The following is a 21,242-nucleotide window of genomic DNA, read 5'->3' as shown; positions in this document are numbered from 1 at the left end:
GCGGCGGCGGCGGCGGCGGCGGCGGCGGTGGCGTCTCCGTGCGGTCCGGCGGGCACGTACGGTCCGGGCAGTTGGTTAGGGGGGCTGTGGAGACGACGGGGTCCGGGGTCGGTGGAGCCGACGCGGGGAGCACGGGTTCGGGTGAGGAGGTCGGGGGGAACAGGGCGAGGGAGGGAAGGGCTGCGGGCCGCTGGGGCCGCCTTCCGTCCGGCCTCCCGGGACGTGTAGGCGCGGCGTGGATTCTGCTCACCTGTCCGCAGCCGCAGCCCTCCCCTGCCACGGGTCCTCTCGCCGTGCCAGGCCGGTCAGTTCGCGCTGATCCTCCGTCTCTTTTCCTGCACTGGTTCCTTCCACCCGCGCCCCTTCACGCCCCTGTCCTGTCCCCCGCCAAGCCATGCTTCTGCCCCCCACTCTCTCTGGCTTATCCATTACGGGCTGCTCACCGGGCCTCCATCCCCAGGGAGGCGTTCACTCCATTTCTGGCTCAGCTGGCACTCTCTAACCTTGACCCAAACCCTCCTTGAGATAAATGTGGCTGTTTGAGTAGAGGGCACCTCCCCTTTCCCTCTCCCCAGTGCTGGGGTTTTCCCTTGCTACTCCTGGGTTGGGTTGGCCCGTGTGTCACTTCTGCCTTCCTCTCCCCTGGACAGACCATGGATGGCTCCTTCATTCAGCACAGTGTGAGGGTCCTGCAGGAGCTCAACAAGCAGCGGGAGAAGGGCCAGTACTGCGATGCCACCCTGGATGTGGGGGGCCTGGTGTTCAAGGCACACTGGAGTGTCCTAGCCTGCTGCAGCCACTTCTTCCAGAGCCTCTATGGGGATGGCTCAGGGGGCAGTGTTGTCCTCCCTGCCGGCTTCGCCGAGATCTTTGGTCTCCTGTTGGACTTTTTCTATACTGGTCACCTTGCTCTCACCTCAGGAAACCGGGATCAGGTGCTCTTGGCAGCCAGGGAGTTGCGAGTGCCAGAGGCTGTGGAGCTGTGCCAGAGTTTCAAACCCAAAACCTCAGTGGGGCAGGCACCGAGTGGCCAGAGTGGGCTGGGGAAACCTGCACCCCAGAACGTGAACAGCCACCTCAAGGAGCCAGCAGGCTTGGAGGAAGAGGAAGTTTCGAAGACACTGGGTCAGGTCCCCAGGGATCAGGACATCAGTGGCAGTCACAGCCCCGAGAAGCCCCAGCTTGGTCTCCCTGCCCAGAGTGAGAGCCCCTCCTTCCACCGTGGGAAATTCAAGCAGGCCTTGAAGCTTTGTCCCCGAGAGGATAAGGAGCCTGAGGATTGCAAAGTGCCCCCAAGGCCCTTTGAGGCTGAAGGTGTCCAGCTGCAGGGCGGGAATAATGAGGTACTGTGCCCAGGGTGCTGGGAATGGGGAGGTGGGAGTCACTGGGGAGAGACTGACACTTTTCTGGGATAATCTGGACCCCAAGGTAGAATCTTTGTTACGTGGGTCTGCAGTAGGTTTTCTCCAAATCTAGAACCCGGCTCCATCCTGCAGCCTCAGGCTGACCTTTCTGTGAGTCACAGCTGTCGAGGATTGGCAGCCTTTTGGGGTTGGATAGCTGGCCTCAGGGTTACAGGTGTTTCCCAAGGGTAGTGAGATCCGGCCAAACTTCCAGCTCCCCACAGATAGAGCCACTGCCCTCCAAATGGGGCACCATTTGGAGTAGTCACCAATAAAGGAAATCATCTGGGGATGTGTGTGGGTTGGGCCTTGGGATGGAACTGGATGGAGCTGGCTGCCCTGTGTGTCTGTCCCCAGAACTCCCACCGATTAATTTGGTGACCTCGCTTCCTGCTGCCTTTTCTGCTCTAGTGGGAAGTGGTGGTTCAAGTTGAGGACGACGGGGATGGTGATTACGTTTCAGAGACTGAGACCTTGCCGACCAGGAGGAAGTCAAACATGATCAGAAAGCCGTGTGCTGCTGAGCCAGCCCTGAGTGCAGGTTCCCTGGCAGCCGAGCCCGCTGAGAACAGAAAAGGTACAGCGGTGCCAGTTGAATGCCCCACATGTCATAAAAAGTTCCTCAGCAAATATTATCTAAAAGTCCACAACAGGTAAATGGTCTGTTTTTTTTATTTTCTTTTCCTGTCCGCTATTCCCTTGTTGGGGGAGGGGCCTGCACTCCCCTCTTCTGGGCCATGTGGGGGCTGGGGGCTCCATCACAGACGCACGCAGTGCCTGATGTCGACCTGCTTCTCATCATCAGGGAGTGAGAACGTGGCCTTGGGTCAGGTTTCTTCTTTCTCCCTCTCCTACTCTGAGTGGGTTTGTGGACACCTTGTCAGCAAGTTCCACTCACTGGGGACCTTGGCCTGTAGCTGCCTTCTGCCAAGGGGATGGGAGAAACCCATGGCTTTGTGCTGCATTTATAAAGCCTGGCAATGTGGACTTGGGGCCAAGATGTCGGTCTTTAGGGTTGGTGCCTCCTGTGATTTTCTGGGGAAATGGTAACCCCAGGGTATCAGTGGAGCGTAAGGGATCATTTGTTAAACCTACATTGTCTGAAAAGGTAACGAGATGCCATACGAAGCTATGCTAACTTAAAGGAAAAGTAAAAAAGAGTTCAGTTTCTTAGATGCAGTAGCCACATTTCAAGTGCTCAGTAGCTATAGGGGGGCCCTGGCTGCTGACTCAGCACAGACCCATGGTCACAGTTTTCATGACAGCGCCACTCCAGGTCTCTACAAGGCCTCCGGGGGGGGGGGGGCAATTAGGAAACATGTTTTCCAGACCTGCCATTTCATAGTCCAAGTCGTCACTAGCCTGATTTCTTGCCAAGCCAGGTTGGGCCACACACGCTTTCTCAGCGTGACGCTCTGGGAAGCTGGCAGTGATGGGCTGGAGTCGTTGCTGGGTGATGTTTGCTCACCCTGCTTTGGGGCAGCTCAGGGTAGCTGCGGCCAGTGGGGTCTGAGGAAGTGCCAGTGTGGGAGGCCCCCTGGGGTGGTCTGCATCTGCCTGATGCTCCCCCAGCATGAGGCTCGGGTGCAGGCACCGTCCCCATCCCTACCTTGGGCCGCAGGTTGCTGGGCTGGCTCTGAGAACTGGGAGGGGGTGACGCCCTCGTGAGGTCGTTGGGTTGAGGACAGTCAGTGGAGGGGCAGAGGATGAGAGAAACGTCTGGCTTCTGAGAACTAGTAAGAGCTCTTCTGGTGCCGCTCAGGTGCTCTGAGGTCAAGGTGCATTTAGCTCATTCATTCTGCTAGGCGGCTGACAAAACTGTTCTGGGTGCTTGAGGTACCTTAGTGAATAAAGCAGAGGCCTCAGGGAGCCTGCCTCTCAGCAGGGCCGCACAGACTGGAACTGACAGATGGCAACTTGACCGTGTGGTGGAAGATGGGAAGTGCCACAGAAGAAAGCAGAGGGAGAGCCCTGCCTAGAAGTTGGGGAGTTTGGAGTAGGTTAGGGTGGCAGTTTTAAAGAAAGGAATTTGGAGCAGACTCAAAGGCGGTGAGGACCTTTACCAAGTGAATGGCTGGGGGGGAGTGTTGTGGGTTGATGAGGGCCAGAGCAGAGGCCCTAGGGTGAGCCAGTGGGTTGGCGAACATCAGGGAGCCAGACCTGGGGATCAAGGCCCCGATGTAAGGGGCCGGCTGACTATGCCTCATAGGCTCCAGCCTTTTCTCAGGGTGAAATGGGCAGTGTTGCAGGGTTGGGAGCAAAGAGGCACTGAGTTCTGACTATATCTAAGGGTCGCTCTGGCTGCTGAGGTTCACTCTGTTGGAGGCAGGTGTGGAGCACGAGACGAGGCAGGAGGCTCAGGCAGCAGGGCAGGGGATGGTCCGGCTACACTAGGCGGTAGCAGTGGAGGCCAGGTGAAGTGGTCAGGTTCTGGGTACGGTTTTGATGGGAAAGCGCACAGAAGTTGAGGCGGACTGGGTGGTTTCTCCAGGGAGTCAGGACCCAGGGATTACTTCTGTCTTTGCCGAGATGCTAGCAAGCTGGGCCTGTGTGGCTTTGGGGCGGCCCCTCCCATATGCAGCTGTGCAGGCTCCCATGAGGAGGAGGGTTTCTGGGTCCACCTGTGCGGCTTCATCAGCCATGTCTGAACAAGCCACGTGGGGAGCCATGGCTGGCCTTAGGACCGCTCTTCCTCTCTGCAGCCCAGCACTGTTGGTGCGGGAGCGGTGGGAAGTCGCTCAGGCCCCACACCCTCTGTGGCTTTTCCTGGCAGGAAACACACTGGGGAGAAACCCTTCGAGTGTCCCAAATGTGGAAAGTGTTACTTTCGGAAGGAGAACCTCGTGGAGCATGAAGCGCGGAATTGCATGAACCGCTCGGAACAGGTACTTGTGGGTTGGCCCAGGATTTGTGGGCAGGGGCACGGTGGCCTTTGTCTTCCTGCCATCTGAGAGGGGCCCTCAGGAGACTGTCTTAGGACTGTAAACTCGAGAGCTGGAGTGTCCTTGGATGCCATCGAGTCCACTCCCTAGTATTACAGGTGGGGACATCGGTCCCAAGATCAGGAGGGACTTTGTGGGAAGCATTTTGGGCTTGCCTGCATGGGCCCCTGGACTCTGGAGAAGGGGTGTCTTGGTGGGGGATGGCTGCTGAGAAAGGCCACCTGGCCACCTGCCCCCACCACACGGGCTGGGCCATGTGACATGGCCAGCTAAACTCCACCCTCCTCTTCCTAGAGGCCTGTTGCCAGGGATGGGGGCTGCGCGGGAGATCTCTCGGCCCCTGCCCCGAGCCTGGCACGGTGGGTTTGCAGTGCTCAGCTTTGGTCAGGGTCAGGACAGGCAGGTCACGTGTTGCCCTCTCCCACCCTAGCGTCCCCCCCCTCGGGCAGACTCCTCCCAGCAGCGAGTGGAAGCCCGGGCAGAGGCTGCCGTCGCAGGCAGAGGCCCCCCCCTGATGCCGGCCCTGCTTGCCCCTCACACTGCCAGGTCTTCACGTGCTCCGTGTGCCAGGAGACCTTCCGCCGGAGGATGGAGCTGCGGGTCCACATGGTGTCCCACACGGGGGAGATGCCCTACAAGGTCAGGCTTGGCCTGTCCCCAGGGCCGTGGGTGGGGGGGCAACCCCAGGATCTCTCCTGCCAAGCCCTGTACGTGGGATGATGTTAGGCGCCTCCTCCTTGCTAGCTGTCAAGATGCCCAGCCTTCCCTACCCATCTAGTGTCCCCTACCTTCAGGCAGGGACACTGGCCCTTGCTGGGTCCTTGTTTCTTTCCATGGAGGGCAGGCTTAGCGTCCCTGTGGTCATGGCACTGGGGGCCCCTCCCTGGAGCATCCTTTCTGCCAGGTCACGGAACCTCCTGGCATCGTGGGCTGGGCCCTGCCCTTGGGTTCCTGCCTCCACAGCCTGGGGGCAGTTGGGGTGTCCCATTGGTGTGGGTGGCCTAAGAGGTGACCTCGGCCCTATTTTCCAGTGCTCCTCCTGCTCCCAGCAGTTCATGCAGAAGAAGGACTTGCAGAGCCACCTGATCAAACTACATGGAGCCCCCAAACCCCACGCTGTAAGTGCCAGGCTGTGCTTGGGGGCTGGGAACTGGCAGTAGCGAGGAGGTGGTCATAGCCAGGCAGGCTGCATGGTTTCTGTCGTGCAGAGGACCAGGGAGCCCCACCCTGCCCTCACCCTGGTCTTGCTCCGTCTGCCTCATAGTGTCCCACCTGTGCCAAGTGCTTCCTGTCCCGGACGGAACTGCAGTTGCACGAGGCTTTCAAGCACCGTGGGGAGAAGCTGTTCGTGTGTGAGGAGTGTGGGCACAGGGCCTCGAGCCGAAATGGCCTACAGATGCACATCAAAGCCAAGCACAGGTGCGGACTGGTGGTCTTTCCCCAGGGCTGGTCCTGCTGCTGGTTCCAGGCCAGGGAGTGGGCCTGGAAGACAGTTTGCTGAGGCGTGTGTGGGACTGTAGCCTCTCTGGTAATGGCACCTGAGAGATGAGTGAGTTTGCCAGGCAGAAAGCCGGGGGAGAGTCTTAGTGTCCTGCGGCTCCTGGGATGAAGCTGGTGCCCCTTTCCTGGCACGGCCCTAGTCCTTCCTCCGCACAGCTGGTCTTAGCCTGGGGCTGGTCCCACGCGTCAGGTTTCCTCGGGTCAGTGGCAGAGCGAAGGGGGCCACATCCCTTGGTGATGGTGTCTGTGTCCCCGACCCGGACAGGAACGAGAGGCCGTACGTCTGTGAGTTCTGTAGCCATGCCTTCACCCAGAAGGCTAATCTCAACATGCACCTGCGCACGCACACAGGCGAGAAGCCCTTCCAGTGCCACCTCTGTGGGAAGACCTTCCGCACCCAAGGTGAGGCAGGCCCGTCCTCTCCCAGTCCTGGGGCCGAAGCCCGGTGACTGAGCCCCCGCCTTGTCCCCACAGCCAGCCTGGACAAGCACAACCGCACGCACACGGGTGAGAGGCCCTTCAGCTGTGAGTTCTGTGAGCAGCGCTTCACGGAGAAGGGGCCCCTGCTGAGGCATGTGGCCAGCCGCCACCAGGAGGGCCGGCCCCACTTCTGCCAGATCTGCGGGAAGACCTTCAAAGGTACCTGGGCTTGCGGAAGGCCCTCGTCCCTCACGCTTCCCTGGGCACGCCCCGTGGGGAGCTGACCGGGGCTGGAGAGTCTCCGCGGGGAGAGGTCAGGTGTAGCAGTGGCTTTTATGCGCTCCTCCTTGGCATGAAACCTTCTTGCCAGAGAATCTTGGAGCTGCTGCGAGGTGGGGGTGGAGGCTCCGGAGGGTCCTGTGCAGAAGTGCCCTTGGGGTGCCACTGGAGCCCGGCGGGGCCTGTGTAGCAGCCGCACACCCCAGGACCTCCTCTCACCCCGGCACCTTCTGCCCACTTCCTGCCTCTCCTGACGCTGGGGTCCCTCCCCTCTCCTCCCCTCCCCCCCCTCCCTCCTTTCCTTCTTCCCTTCCTCCCTCCCTCCCTCCCTCCCTCCCTCCCCCTCCCCTCCCTCAGCCGTGGAGCAGCTGCGCGTGCACGTGAGGAGGCACAAGGGGGTCCGGAAGTTCGAGTGCACGGAGTGCGGCTACAAGTTCACCCGGCAGGTAGGCCTGGGGCCAGAGTCCCTCCTCCTGCCCCCTCTGGCCCTGTGCCCCTCCTGGCCCAGCCCTGAGTCCCCTTGCCCCCCAGGCCCACCTCCGGAGGCACATGGAGATCCACGACCGGGTAGAGAACTACAATCCACGGCAGCGGAAGCTCCGGAACCTGGTCATTGAGGACGAGAAGATGGTGGTGGTAGCACTCCAGCCCCCCGCCGAGCTGGAGGTGGGCTCGGCTGAGGTCATCGTGGCGTCCCTGGCCCAGGGCGGCCTGACCTCCCAGCTCCCTGGCCAGAGACTCTGTGCGGAGGAGAGCTTGGTGAGCCCAGGCGTCATGGAACCCTCACTCATCATCACGGCGGCCATCCCCGAGGACTGTGACACGTAGCTGCCCTGCCGCCACAGCCCACTTGGCCCCAGCCCCCAATAAACCACACGTCTTTGGACTCCAGCGTTTCAGGCTATCTGGTTGTTCCCTAGTAACTGGTCTCAGTCTCCAGGAGTGTGCTGCTTTCCCATCATGTCCTCTAGAAGAAACGGTCCCTGCCTGGCCATCTCTGCACCTCAGGATGCTGCTCAGCCAGCAGCTTCCCCACCTTGTTGGGAAGACCTCAGCAGAGCGAGACGCCCAGGTGCTCCCCTCCATGTCTGGTCCCTGTCAGCGTTCTAGAATGGGGAGTGGGGGCATTCCTGTTTCACAGCTGTGGTGCTGCCAGCTGGTGGGGGTAGAATTCCTTACTAAATCTCTGGAGTCAGAACCGAGTGGCCAGGGCCCCTGATGATGACCTTGCTCGCTTGACTCTGCCTTGCTAGTGTGCAGCAGATCCCACTGGGGAGCCTGAGGGAAGGGCTTGTGGTTAAGCAAGCTCTGGACCCTGGCTGGCAGAGGACCACAGACAGGATCCTTCCCTTGGGAGGGTCCTAACTTGCTTTGTTTGTCCAGGGGGCCTGGAGTTCAGGCCAGGCCAGGTTTAGAATGACAGGAGGCCCTGCTGGTCCCCGGGTTCAGCAGCCACAGGGACAGCAGGGCCGGGTGCTAGATCATGGAGGAAGATTGCGTGGGTGCTGGCACCCAAATTCCTTCTCAGCCTTATTTATAGCACTGTGACCCAACCAAGTGATTGCTTCATTTCCTCATTTTTAATGGAGCTAGTAACAGTACGCATTTTGTGGACAAAGACTGTTGCAGTTACCTACGGCTGGATGGCAAACCACCCTAGGATTTCCCTGGAGGCTGGAGGGTGGGGGTCCATGCCTGGCAAGATCGTGCTGGCTGTGGGCCTAGGCCCCTCTCCACAGGCTTCCTCCCAGCATGGTGGCTGGCTGCCAAGGACAGATGTTCCAACGGGCCAAAGTTGTGAGGCCTTTTTATGACACAGGCTTCAAGTCAGTGTCACCTTTGCCAGGCTGTGTTGGTCTAGGTAGTCACCAGAGCGTCACTCCCCAGATTCAGGGGGAGGGAATGGGTGTTAAGGACTGCACACAGTTTACAACCGCCCTACCTGGAGCATAGGGTCCCTGCTCAGTGCTTGGCACAGAGCAAATTCTGAATTGGGTAGTGATGGTCGTGATCAAGAGCTTAAGTCAGGCACTACCTAAATCCCATCACTGGGACATTCCTGAAACACCAGCCCCATGCGATGCCAAATTCCTCCTGGAGTCTGAGGAGGACGATGATCTCTTTTAGACTCAGAACCCATCTAAACATCTTTCCTTTTATTCCTTGACCGCTGGGGCACTCCGGTAAAGACCATATTCAGGTACAACAACCGACACCCAGGCTATGTGCTGTCTCAAGTCTACTTTGGTGAAGTTATTACTTTTTTTAAAGATTTTATTTATTTATTTGACAGAGAGTGAAAGAGCACAAGCAGGGGAAGCAGTAGGAGGAGAGGGTTGAAGCAGGCTCCCTGCTAAGCAGAAAGCCCGATGTGGGGGTCGATCCCAGGACCCTGGGATCATGACCTGAGCTGAAGGCAGACGCTTAACCATCTGAGCCACCCAGGTGCCCCTCGTGAAGTTATTAAAAAGATGATAAACTATGGCCTCAAAATGCTCCCTTTCCCTGCCCAGGCATTGGCCTTTTCCTTGGATCCTAGGTAAGGAGTCTTTCTGAGCTTCGTGGCCCAAGGGACCCATGGTCTCTCCCCCCTACCCCAGGTCTAAGGTTTGCCCACTTCAGATGGGGTCTGACCACTGGAGACCCCACCTTCAGGAGTAGGGGAAAGCGAGGCAGGGGGGCAGAGTGCCAAGAGGGAGAGTCAGGGAGGCCAAACCAGCTCTGGAGTGGCCAGTGAGGGTAGGACTCGGGCACCTGCATGTCTGGGGCTCAGCCTCCTCTTCCCATCACTTCCTACCTTGTAATGATGAGACAAAGGGCCTTAAAAGCTTTGCTCCAAGACTGTTAGCATGAGCCCTGGGCACCCCAAACTCTGTCCCCTTCCCCTGCTGGAACAGGGACAGCCCTACACTGCTCTGCCTCTGCCCAACTTTCCAAGACACCAGTAGCAGGATAAAGACCATGACACCAGGTGTATAGGAAATAGTTTTATTTCAAAAAGTATATATTGGAGGCATCTTAAAATCTTAAACAGGATTCCGGACACCTAGGCCTGTAGAACAAATAAATAGACAAATCTGCCCCACCCTCTGGGGTTGGAACTAGATGTTGGACACTGAAAGGGGTGTGTCCTTTAGTACACAAGAGTCTCTGAAATTATAAATATAGAATACTTTATAGCAAATCAGCATTAAATACAAGTCACTGAATTTTCATAACTTAATTTGTCTCATAGACCGAAAGTTCTGTATATCCAACACACAGATGGCAGACCCCAGCTGGCCCATCTCTGACCCCAGTCAGTGTGCAGACATCCCCAAGTGGTGGGGGCCTCACAGCCGAAGGCCCCTGCCAGGGGGAGCAGGGAGGGCAAAGGAGGGCTGTCCCTGAGCCTGGACCCCCAGCTGGGGTCTGCAGGAACCTGCTGCTGCTGAGGCTGCCGTCTTGTATACGGAATACAGCTGGATTATACAGAATACAGAATACCCCTGTATTCCAAACCAAAGATGAGGTCTGGGTGGAGGGGACCCGTGAAACTCTAGAGCGAGCGCAGAGCCACACCAGCCACCACCTGCGCAGCTGCCAGACACGGAGGTGGTCAGTCACGTGGCAGCTAGTTGTAGTGAAGTACCAGAAAGAGAAGAGTAGGAACCAGAACGCCGGGCCCCCTGCTGTGAGGGAGCTTCTGCAGGGGAGGCCACACAAAGGCCCAAGCGGGCACCAGCCCTCAGCACTGACCGTGCCTGCTGTGCGGTACACAAAAGCTGGTTTTGTAAGAAAAACAAGAAGGTGTCTGCAGTGCCCCATCCCAACAAAAAAGCATTACAGGATACCTCCCCTGTAAGTCACTGACCACAGGAAATCCTTGACCTTGACAGACCCCGTGAGCCCCACTGGAGGGAGGCTGGGAGAGTTCCAGCAACCACAGCACGTGTCCACCCTCCCTTCACAGAGAGCGCCCACAAGGTCCAGGCCTGCATTCTTCCTCTGGGAGGGCGCCCTGCAGATGACCGGGCAGCAGTTGCCACGTCTACTGGCGTGACATGTCCCCTCACCAAGTGGGCAGGCCCCAGTGGCTGGCACAGGGCCCCATCAGTCCTGAGCAGTGCAGCCCTGGCCTTCCCCTGCCACTGCCAGGAGATAAGCCATCCTGCCTGGGCAGCCTCACAGAGCACGGGTGACCTCGGGGGACTTAGCCTGCTGGGAAGGCACCGAGCCAGAGACAGGCATCCCCAGCCCGGGGAGCGTGGAGTCAGATCACGGCCTGGGGGAGGACAACACTCCTACGAGGAGGGGTAAAGGTGAGACCTGGGCACGAAGAAGCCCAGGCCCAAGGGATCCCACAGCCCTAGGCCTGCCCAGCAGGGGGGTCCCAGGCAGGCCCACCACCACATCTTCCCATAGCACCATGGGTGTGCAGAGGTGACCAGGTGGGTGCTACCCAAGGGGATGGGAAGCGACGGCTGTGAGCTGGAGCTGCTCCAGTCGGGAGTTCCAGAGCAAGGGGTCTAACCTGACCATGAGGGCATGAGGTGGGGACTCCAGCCTACAGCTCTTGAGGCCACAAGACTTCCTCCCCAGAACCACCCATGCTCTCTGGCCAATAAAAGTGTTTCAGTGCTGCTTATGGAGGCATAGTGCTAGAAGGTTTTTCTTCCGGTAAGAACGCATCTCCAACTTAGTTCACGGGGAAAGGCAACTCAATGAACACTTGCTTTCCATGTTTCTAATGGGGGAGATGGGAACATCCTCTTCTTTGGAAAAAAGACAAATCCAACCAAAAGTTACTTGGGGATCTGGGGGAGACAAGACCACTCATTCCCCAGAGAAAACCAGGGACCCGTGAGCTGTGGAGTTTCCCAGGAGCTCCTCCTGCCACCCCCCCGGGGAAGCCCCCGGCTTTGGAAAGGGGGGGGGCGTCACCCTGCTGCAGAAACGGCACCGGAGGACATTAAGGAATCAATCCAGGGCTCTGTTTCTTGCTGCCTCCCTCCCTACCTCCCCTTCTTCTAAGGAAGGGCCAAACTACATTTCAAACCTTGCAGCCAACCATGGGGGCTGCCCTGCCCAGGGCTTCCTTTGGAAGCAGCAGGATCTTTTGCTCCCATGGGAGGGCGAGGGCCCTGCAGCCATTTGCCTGGCTGGGCTTCCATGACAAACTCCTGGGCCTCCCACTAAGAAGCTACCACCTGGCACCTGTGGGCTTCTGCGCTCTCCTGCATCCACCTGGGAGGACAGTCCCGGAGAGGTCTCCAAGCAGGTGGCAATTGGCCAGCTGGGGATGGGCGGATGGGGCACCCCGCGTTTGCCTCAGCCCAGGTTCACTGGAGAGAGGATTTACTCAGCACGTCCCACGGGGCCCTCTTCAAGGCCGCACTCCTGTCCGGTCCCACTGGGCTGCATCGCCGGGATCACCCCAGTGTTTCGGTGTGACACCCCAGCAGGGGGGAGGAGCCAGGCAGGCAGATCCCCTCCGTCCGGGGAGCTGACCCACTGGGATGTCCGGCAGTGGACGTGGAGTTTGGGACCCGCTGCAGCCATTGTCGGCCTGCTTCCCGATGCTCCACGCAGGCCTGGGAAGGACAGCCTGGACCACTCCCAGACTCTCAAGGGAGGACGGAGACCCCAGGTGGCCCTCCTCTCTGAGGAGGGAGCAAGGAGGCACAGGCAGGGGCAGCAGGAGGGGTCACCTGCTGCAGCCAGAGACCTGGGCTGGCAGGGAGGCCGCTCTTCCTGGACCGAGGGAGGGGCGTCTGCAACCGGCTGTGGTCCCAGCAGCTGTGAGTCGGGCTCTACAAGCACAGAAACTCTCCTGGGGTCAGAGCCTGAGGCTCACTCAGCAGTCCGAGCCCAGGCTCCACCTGCTGAGCCCAACCTGTCCTGGTGCACGGAAGAAGGGCTCACCGCCCCCCGCAGACGTGCCGTGTCACCTGCACCGAGGCCCTCCCCGGGCCAGGCCGGGGCTAGTGCAACTGGCCGGGGCTCTGCGGCAGCCGGGGCCGGGCCACATCCAGGTCACTGCTGCCACTGGTCAGTTCAAAGCCACGCCCACCCGAGGGCATCTGGGGCATGAACTGGCGGAAGATGCTGACGCTGCCATGCCAGAAGGTGGGCTCTGGGAGCCGTCCCACAACACTCCAGGCCCGAGTCTCTGGGTCATAGGCCTCCACCACATCAGAGAGTTCAAACGTATTGTCGTAACCACCTGAGACGTAGAGCTTCCCTCCAAGGACAGCCAGGCTGCCCCCCACGTGCACCTGCAGGCCAAAAGGGATGGGCAAGTGGAGGCTGGCAGCCAGGGCAAGGCGGGAACCCCCCAGTCTCTCCACGGAGAAGGTGCCTGGGACCCTCAGGAAAGGTGGCCTCCGACCCTTCCCAGGGCAGACCCGCACCCTTCCTACACCCCAGCTCAGAAAACAGGCCCCAGGGGGTCCCAGGCCATGCCTGATACCTGTGATGCTGGGAGGCTGCTGAAGCAGCGAGTCTCCCTGTGAGCAGCATCAGCTTGAGGCAGGCTGGGCTGTTCTCCCCGACACACAGGTGGGAAAACAGCCTTGTGTGGCTGATAGAGGCAGAGCCAGGACTGGACTCAAAGTCTGAGCTCTGAACCACAAAACCGGACTGCCTCATCTTTCCCAAATTTGCTCTAATAATGGGTAGATCGTTAGAGGGAAAAACAAAGTTACATTTCCTAAATGTAAAAACGTTAAACTGGGATGTTGTAAATTGTGACAGTTGTCACAACTGCCACGCAGAGGTAGCATGAGAACAAATTTGGAAATTTTAAGGAAGACAAAAAAGATGTGAGTGGATTTACACAACTATCTGGGACTAAGGAAACTGCCCATGTGGCCAAACGCTGCCATGCTTTCCCAGCTCCATCACAGGCTTGGGCTCAGCACCTGTCTTCTCAACAAACGGAGAGAAGAGACCCTGATCAGACAGCCACAGTGTCCTGTTTAGAGCACACAGTAGGCACTCAATAAATGTCTTCTCAGGGTCACTCCTGTCTGAACTCATGCTCTCTGCTGTCCACTTGTTCACTCTGCTCCAGCCACATTGGGCTGTGGGACTTCTTCTATGACCACACTAGGCATACTCTGCCCCAGGGCCTTTGCACTTGCTGTCCCTCTGTGGAATGTTCTTCCCCACATGCTCTCTGACTTATAAAGCAGGCACCCAGTAAATACGGGCCTGCGTGGATAAACGCGCTAAACTGTCTGACCCAGGGATTTATTTAAGGTCTCAGTGCCCCACAGTACAAACTGAGGGAAAAACCAGTCCTCTATTAAGTGAGATAACCCTGGGAAAGGCCTCAACACAGGCCCCACCCACCAGGACTAGTTCCCAGACACGTCATGGCAATGCTTTGGCCAGAAAACAGGACAAGCCTGTGCTTCCAATGCCCCCACGTTTGCCTATTTACCTGATTCATAGACGGGATCTTGTCCCATTCATTCTTTGTGGGGTTATACACGTCCACCTCCGCAGAATCGTCCCTGTGGGTGGGAGGAGGGGGGGAGATGTGTCAGAGCCAGGAGGAAGCATCCCTGGGTGTGAGGAGCTGGAGGGCAGGGCCACACAGGCCCCTCTCCCTTGGGAACTTCTTTGATGCCATCTGAAGTCCAGAGGCCAGTGAGGCCCTAGTGCTGGTTTGCAGGGGCCAATTTCAGGCCCTCACACCTATCTGGCTTAGGCTCTGAGGCCGGAACCAGACTCTGCTTCTCAAACCTGCAGACACACCTTCCGGTGCTTACACCCTTCCCAGTGCTCTACACCAAGGCATCTGCCCTGCCCTCACCGCAGCCCCACTGGCTGACTTCGGATCTGAATCCATCACAGCTCTTCCCACCCATCGCCTCTTGGTCTTCCGATCTGGGCTTGTCTTCCCTTCCATGGCTGACCAGGCCAGGGCAGCCCTCCTGCCCCTCACACTGCCAGCGCCCCGGCCTCGTCCGCGGTCAGCCCCCCAAGTCTCCTCCCATTCTCTGCTGTGTCCTGGGTGCCCAGCAGGACAGCCACGGTCATGGGAAAGCCACAGTCACCAGTGCTGCCCTTCCCTTTGGGGTCAGGATCCTGTAACCTTCTTTGACATCCTCTTGAACCCTGCAACAAAAGCCTCAAAGGCCCACCCTCGAAAAGCAGACATGAACCCCCAAACAGCAGTGACAGTAACGAGTCGGGGTCAGCAGAAGGGCCAGTCAGCAAACATGCTGGGCCTCGGACAGCAGACTCCGTAGCAGCTCCCCAACTCCGCCCACCGCTGTATGCGCAGGCACGACCATGGACTAAGGGGCTGATTGCATTCCACAAAAACCATATTTATGGACACAGAGATTTGAGTTTTGTGCAACTTTTCACATCATAAAATACCACTCCTGCTTGGGTTTTTCTCCCCCCAACCATTTCAAGGTGTAAAAACCATTCTTAGTTTGTGGCCCCCATGATGAGGACAATGAGCATGAGAGGCCGCTCGGCTGCCCTCCCCCAGCAGAGAGCTATAAACTGTAGCCGGAGGCGCCAGGCTGGATGGTGCTCCCAGCATCTCCTCCTGCGGGGGGCTGGGCACCCCGGACAAGGAGCTGCACACAGGGACCGAGGCGGGCCACTGGAGAGGGGAGTGGCCCAGGGCAGCAGCAGCTGAGGAGCTGAGGCCTCAGCCCAACACTGGGTACTTGTGGACAGGAGCTGCCCGGACAGGTGGCGTTCTGAGCAGGGTATTACATGGCTTATTAGGCAATGGGGTGCATGAACTGGGTGGCTCTGGGACAAACACTCAAGTGCGTCAGAACGAGACCCCGGGCCTTGCCCGCACTGTTCCCCCCAAGGACAATCGGGCTGCCTTTCCCCGCTGCTCACTCTCTCCGCCTGGTTTGGGGGGAGGGTGTTGAGGCAGAGCTGAGCCTGCCACCACCAGGCTCCAATGGCTTAGGTGAACCCATACAAAGGCTAACAGTGGGCATGGGGGCACCCTAATGCTTCCACGGTGGCGGGGGGGAGGGTGGCTAGCAACTGACAAGAGGCTCCAATGTGGAGGAGCAAGGCACAGGGGGCCTTCAGGGGCAGACTGGCCCTTGAGCCTGTTTTGCTCTAGGATCACAGGGCAGGGAGGACATGCTCAAAGGCGCTCAAGCTGGAACTGTTACTGAAGGGCTGAAGCCAAGGTTCTGGCACTCTGAGAAGTATTTATAGCTGTCCCCAGCCCCTCTCTGAAGACATCTACCTTGACTTGGGGGAGGGAGAGCTGGGTAAAGGGTCAGATGATGTTTTATAACAGGACCAGAGCTGGGGGAGATCCCAGGGCTTTCTCAGAGTGGCCCTGTAGGTTCCTGGCATACAAGGATGCGTGGCAAACGGTGCCATCTCTGTTCTGAAGGTGCTCACCAAGAAAGCCTGAGAAGGGAGCCTTGGGGCTGGGGGGGGGGGGGGGGGGGGGGGGGCAGACAAAGGCCAGTGCAGCTTAGAACGAGAGATAAGGGGTACAGCTGAGGAGCCAAATACATACTTCCTTGGAGGCTCCCAATTCAAAGCCCCACCCTAAAAGGGGATGGAGGAAACTACAGTTCAGACCTTACCCTTCCCTCCTGGTCCCACAGCTTCAGACAGGCTCTAGGCCAAGAAGGGAGGAGCAGGAACACACACCTACACCTACAAGCGCATGCGTGCGCGCGCGCGCGCGCGCGCACACACACACACGCGCACACACACACACACACACACACACACACACACACACACACACACACGGAGGCTGTGCATAGCAGGCAGGAGCCCCTGGATGCCCACTGGCCCATGACGAGGGGGAATCTGGCTGTGGCAAGTCATCAAAACCCCTGGCCACCCATCTCTGCCCCACACTGGCAAGGACACAGCCCGGCCCAGGGAAACCATTATACCAGGACCCGGGTTGGCTATCCTTGATTCAAACCTGGTGCATCCCGTAAGTCCCCTTCCCCTAGAAGCCTCCGTTGTTATCTGTGAAGCAAGGATGACCAGTGGTGCCCATCTCATCAGATGGTCATGAAGACTGACTTGGAGACAGGCCACAGAAAGCTCAGGGCCTCGCCATGTGCTGACTCTCGTCATCGTCATTGTGTCCCCCAGGTAGCTTTGGGGCCGGCTCCATCCCAGGTCCCTCCCTGGTCCAGTGTGGCTGTGGGATCCTTAGAGAACAGCATTCACTCCGCAGGACTGTGAGGCCTCCCTGTGCCAGCTCGGGTAGGGAGGGAGCAGACAGGACCTGCACACATGCACTGAAGGCCCAAGTGTTGCTTTAAATCGAGGGGTGGAGCCCCCACCTAGCTCTTGCACCTGGTGGCCGAGCGCGGACACTCTGCTAGGTGAACACGGGGTCCCTCTGACAGGGCAGCACCTCCCCAGAGACTCAAGTGCCCAAAGAGCTCTCCCTTAGTCTTTTTAAGATTCAAAATCCCTCTTAGGTAGGACAGGTTCCTTTATAATAAGTGCCTTCTGAGAACCACCAGGGCTTCGACTGGGATCCTCCAGGCAGAAAAGCAAGCAAAGCAACACATTTTATTTAGCTTCTAGGAATCTCAAGTTCTCTGAAAAGACCCAACTCTAATCAATCAATCAATCAATCAATCAGAGGCTCTAACTCCCTCAGTAAGGATCCCTTGATTAAGGAAACCTAGAAGCCCACAGAAACTGTTCTAAGAAATGCGGCAGAACAAAGGCTCCAGGTTGGAAAGACCTGGCTGGGTCCCAGCTCAGGCTGCTTCCTCATCCGTGAAACGCGGAGCCCAGCGAGGATGTACGTGCCTCAGCACCGGGCCCGGGAAGGAAGACTGAGAAGTGGCCTTGGCCACTGGGGACTCACCTGATGAAGTACATAAGTCCGTTCAGAGTCACGGTCTTGGGGGCGAAGGACCAGGGTGGGAGCTGGCCACAGTCCACCAGCGACCACAAGTCCGTGTCCGGGTGGTAGCACTGCATCACCATGGTCTCCTTGCCGGCCAGGGAGCCGATGGCATAGACGCGGCCACGGCAGGCGGTGGTGGAGCAGTTGTCCATGGGGTAGGTCATGGGCTGCAGGGCCTCCCAGGAGTCCGTGGTATGGTCATAGCGCTCCGTGCTGTCTGTAGCCACCACATACAGCAGCCCGTCCAGCACGGAGGAGCTGTGGTACTCGCGGGCCTTCAGCATGGGCGCCACCTCTGTCCACTCGTTCACGCTGGAATTGTACCTCCACACGCAGTCATAGAGCCGGGAGCCGTCAGACCCACCTGCCGGGACGTGCAGGGGACAGGTCAGCCCATGCTGACTCGGGCTGAGTCACCCACCCCTGCCTCCGTGAACTTCCCCGAGGGAGTCTTCCAGGGCAGGAAGTAACTTCATTGGGTTTCAATGTAAACACCAGTCCCCTCCCATCCTCTCTCACCAAAGCTCCGGCTGGGGGCTGGCTCCATGCTGGGGCAAAGGCCGCACACATGCAGACCACAGCCCGGGAGGACAACAGAGCCTCAGGCCGGAAGAACACTGCTAAATCTGTGTGGGTCAAGCAAAGGCCCTGTGGCCGCAATTCTGAGTAAACCACAATCTCGGTCTGGATGGCCCCATACACCGTCAAACACCTCAACTGAACCAGGGTATCTGTCTCAGGGCCAAAACTTCTGGGGAGCCACAAAACAGGTGCGTAAGGTGCACAGGGACTTGTCCAAGGAATTCTCGCCTTCCTGGGCGCCCCCCCCCCCCCGCAAAATAAGCCAGCGCCAGGACAAGTGGAGAGGAAATCTACTTCACTCTGCACGCAAGAGCCTGACAGGACAAGTAATAGGAGTGGAATTCCGGGGCCTCCAGTTCTTGATTTAGGTGCAGGTTACCGACACGTGCTCTGTCTGGGTAAATGCATCAAGCCCTACAAGTACAATGTCCACTCTCTCCACGTTTCTTTCCAAAAAGGGCTAGCCCCCCCACCCCCCACCAGTGGGGCTGGCTATAATCATAAATTAAACCAGGGCTTCCCAGCACATTGGAATTTCCAGTGTGAAGGGACCCCCAAGAACCCTGGGGGTTGCATCCCCTGTCCCCAAAGTTGGTGCCACAGGGCAAAGGATGCATGACATTCCATCTGTCTCACAGCCTTGAGTTTTTTAAAAGACAAAGCTCTTACAAGTGCACTCAGCCTGCTTTCTTCCTTGTAAAGGATAACTGTCTGCGGCAGCTGAAGCCAGCTTTGTCGTCCCATGATATCCCCTACAGGCAGCTGTATGGAATGACCCAGCCACCTGTCTAAACCCAAAGGATCAGCTGCTCAGCTGAGACATTTATGGAAGGGGTGTGCAAAGTTGGGGCGAGTCTAACCAGTTCTGGGAGTTCACTGGCCAGCCTTTCATATGTTAGGAAGCTGTAGCTCCCAAACTCAGGGTCAGTCTCAGGTTGGAAAGGGACCCATTCCAGCAAAGGCTGAAACAGAGCAGCAGGCCAAAGAAGAACTGAGCGTGTCCTTAGGCCAGGATTCCTCCACTTGTCAACCGGAGGTGGCCTGGCGGGGGCGGGTACGACACACCACGACCACCACACACCAAAGCTCAGAGCTGGCTTTCTCCTGAATGTGCCGGGCTGGGCCAGGCCCCAGTCTCGGTTCACTGACTGATCACAGCCTTCTGCAGGGCCCAGTGCTTGCGGAGTCCGGTTCTTTCCTTATATAGCTGTCACAGAGACCGCCCCTCCTCACCCCAGGGAAGGAGGTAGCCCCATGTCTGAATTGGGATTCATCTTTAATGAAAAATGTGGGAGATGCCCAGGACCAGAGCAGGCTGGGACCCGCCCAGCATGACTCGGCAGTGTTTTGGGGTTTGGGCCAAGTAACTGGAAGAAAACCTCTTAGCATGTGACCATGTTTACAGTCGCTGGGCGCTGGGCCGCGAGCAGCCTAAACACCATGTGACCCCTAGCGCACAGCCTAGGTGCGAGCCTGAGGGAACCTTATCGCTGGTGACAGAATGAGTGCGTCAGGGGGCCCGTGTGGCTCAGCTGGGCGGGAGAAATCCCCAGGCCCCGGAACGGATGTCTCACAGAGCGCCAGGCCCTGCCTGTCCCTGGATTCTTTAGGGAGAAAAAGAAAGCACCCATTGTGTGGGGGTGAATGCCCCTGTATCCTCTAACCAAATGGGGGTGGGGGCACCTCCCGGGCAAGGAGTGGGCTCATCTGTCATCTAGGCTGGCACCCCCGCACCCGGGAACAAAGAGACCACAAGCAGCTGCTTGTCCCCGCTCACACCACGGTCTTCTAGGTCGAAAGCCCCAGCTCTAGAAGTGTACCCGCTGGCCGGCTGGGGGCGGGAGGCCGGGGAAGGGGCCACTCGCACCGTGGGGCGGTCCCGGGATTCACAGGTTCCTCCAGCGGGAAAACGCGCTCTCCTACGGGCGCAGGAGGCTAACCCAGGGTCCTCCCGGAGGGCCCCCAGTCCCCTCACCCGTCACGTAGATGTCGTTGCCCAGCGCCACGATGCTGTAGCCCCCGCCCAGGTGGTCGGGGAACTCGGCCAGGTAGCGCCACTGGCCCGTCTGCGGGTTGTAGCAGTCGACGGTGACCAACTCATCGCAGTCCTGGTCGCAGCCGCCCACGAGCACGAGGATCTCGGCGAGGCCGGTGGAGGGGCGCGGGCGCATGCGCGGGCAGGGCCCGCGGTCGTGGCGGTCGTAGCGCGCCGCCTGGAAGTCGCGTGCCTCGCGCAGCAGGCGCAGGCAGGGCGGGCAGCGCGCCACCAGCGGCTCGGCCTCGACGTGCGCCAGCAGGTAGAAGCGGCGCACGAAAGGGAGGCGCACAGCCTCGAGCAGCTGCGGCCAGTGCGCGGCGCGGCGCGGCGGGTCCGCGCGCACCCAGCGCAGCGCCAGCTGGTAGGCGGCCTCCTCCTTGGGCACGCACAGCCCGTCGTCGTGCAGGTAGCGCAGCAGGCGCGCCAGTGGCAGGCGCTCCAGCTGCTCTGGGCCCAGCTCGCCCACGTGGCGCAGGATGAAGCGCTGCGCCGCGCTCGCCAGCCCCGCGCAGCTGAAGGCCTCGGCGAAGTCCTGCATGTCCAGGCAGTTGGCCAGGTCGAGCTGCTGCTGCAGGAAGGCGCCGCACGCCTCCTTCACCGCCGGGAACTGCAGCAGGTCGGCGGCTCGCAGCAGCGGCTCGGCGTTGTCGCCGCTCACCGCCACGCGGCCCGTGTAGCTGAAGTCCAGCAGCAGCTGCAGCATGTCGGGCGGCACGCCGTGCAGGCGCACCCGCTCAGCGCGGCTCTCGCGCAGCTGTCCCGCGAACATGGCGCGGAAGTAGGGGCTGGCGGCCGCCAGCACGGCGCGGTGCGCGGGGAAGTCGCGCCCGCCCGCCGCCTCCAGTGTCACGTCCAGGAACTTGCGCTCGGCGCGGAGCTGGCTCAGGCCGCGAAGCAGGCTCAGCGCGTGCGCGGGGTCCGAGAAGGGCAGCACGGCCAGTGGCGCCGGCCGCTCCATGGCGCCGTCGCTGGGGGAACCGAAGGGCGCCGCGGCCGGGGCCAGCGGGAGGAACGCTGCGCGATCCGCGCCCGCCGCTATAAGTACTGCCGGGCGGCGCGGCCTCGGGGGCGGGCCCGGGGGGCGGGGCGTCGCTGGCCTCCGCCCACTTAACCCCTCCGGGTCCGGCACCGCCGTCCGCCCCGCGCCCCCGGCTGAGTCACCGGCCCGCTCGCCCCGCGTCCGCGCCTTTCCGTGGCTG

At 59.5% G+C, this 21,242-nt stretch overlaps 2 protein-coding genes across 5 annotated transcripts; one reads left to right on the top strand and one right to left on the bottom strand.

The window, feature by feature from the left end:
- The first annotated feature begins 8 nt into the window (after positions 1-8).
- On the top strand, positions 9-7,435 carry ZBTB48 (zinc finger and BTB domain containing 48). Of its 4 annotated transcripts, none has more exons than XM_025856108.2 (11): positions 9-135; positions 651-1,343; positions 1,815-2,056; positions 4,177-4,288; positions 4,892-4,984; positions 5,377-5,463; positions 5,610-5,764; positions 6,111-6,247; positions 6,320-6,484; positions 6,902-6,990; positions 7,076-7,435. In XM_025856108.2, the coding sequence occupies exons 2-11, from the start codon at positions 654-656 to the stop codon at positions 7,370-7,372; spliced, it is 2,067 nt and encodes a 688-aa protein (XP_025711893.1). In that variant the 5' UTR covers positions 9-135; positions 651-653; the 3' UTR covers positions 7,373-7,435. The 4 variants fall into 4 exon arrangements, with proteins under 4 accessions (XP_025711893.1, XP_025711894.1, XP_025711895.1 ...); XM_025856109.2 differs by having other exon boundaries at positions 9-141; XM_025856110.2 differs by having other exon boundaries at positions 20-56.
- A 2,083-nt stretch (positions 7,436-9,518) lies between these two features.
- KLHL21 (kelch like family member 21) lies at positions 9,519-21,068 on the bottom strand. The gene is made up of 4 exons (XM_025856113.2): positions 19,981-21,068; positions 17,382-17,787; positions 13,971-14,043; positions 9,519-12,801 (listed from the first exon to the last, which is right to left on the bottom strand). Exons 1-4 carry the CDS (start codon positions 20,999-21,001, stop codon positions 12,508-12,510), a joined length of 1,794 nt encoding a protein of 597 aa, XP_025711898.1. The 5' UTR covers positions 21,002-21,068; the 3' UTR covers positions 9,519-12,507.
- Positions 21,069-21,242: the final 174 nt, after the last annotated feature.

The sequence above is a fragment of the Callorhinus ursinus genome, unplaced genomic scaffold (genome assembly GCF_003265705.2).
Source record: "Callorhinus ursinus isolate GAN/ISIS: 27379988/994484 unplaced genomic scaffold, GSC_fseal_2.0 scaffold18, whole genome shotgun sequence".
NCBI classification, from domain to species: domain Eukaryota; kingdom Metazoa; phylum Chordata; class Mammalia; order Carnivora; family Otariidae; genus Callorhinus; species Callorhinus ursinus.
This window is presented reverse-complemented; position numbering and strand designations above follow the sequence as displayed.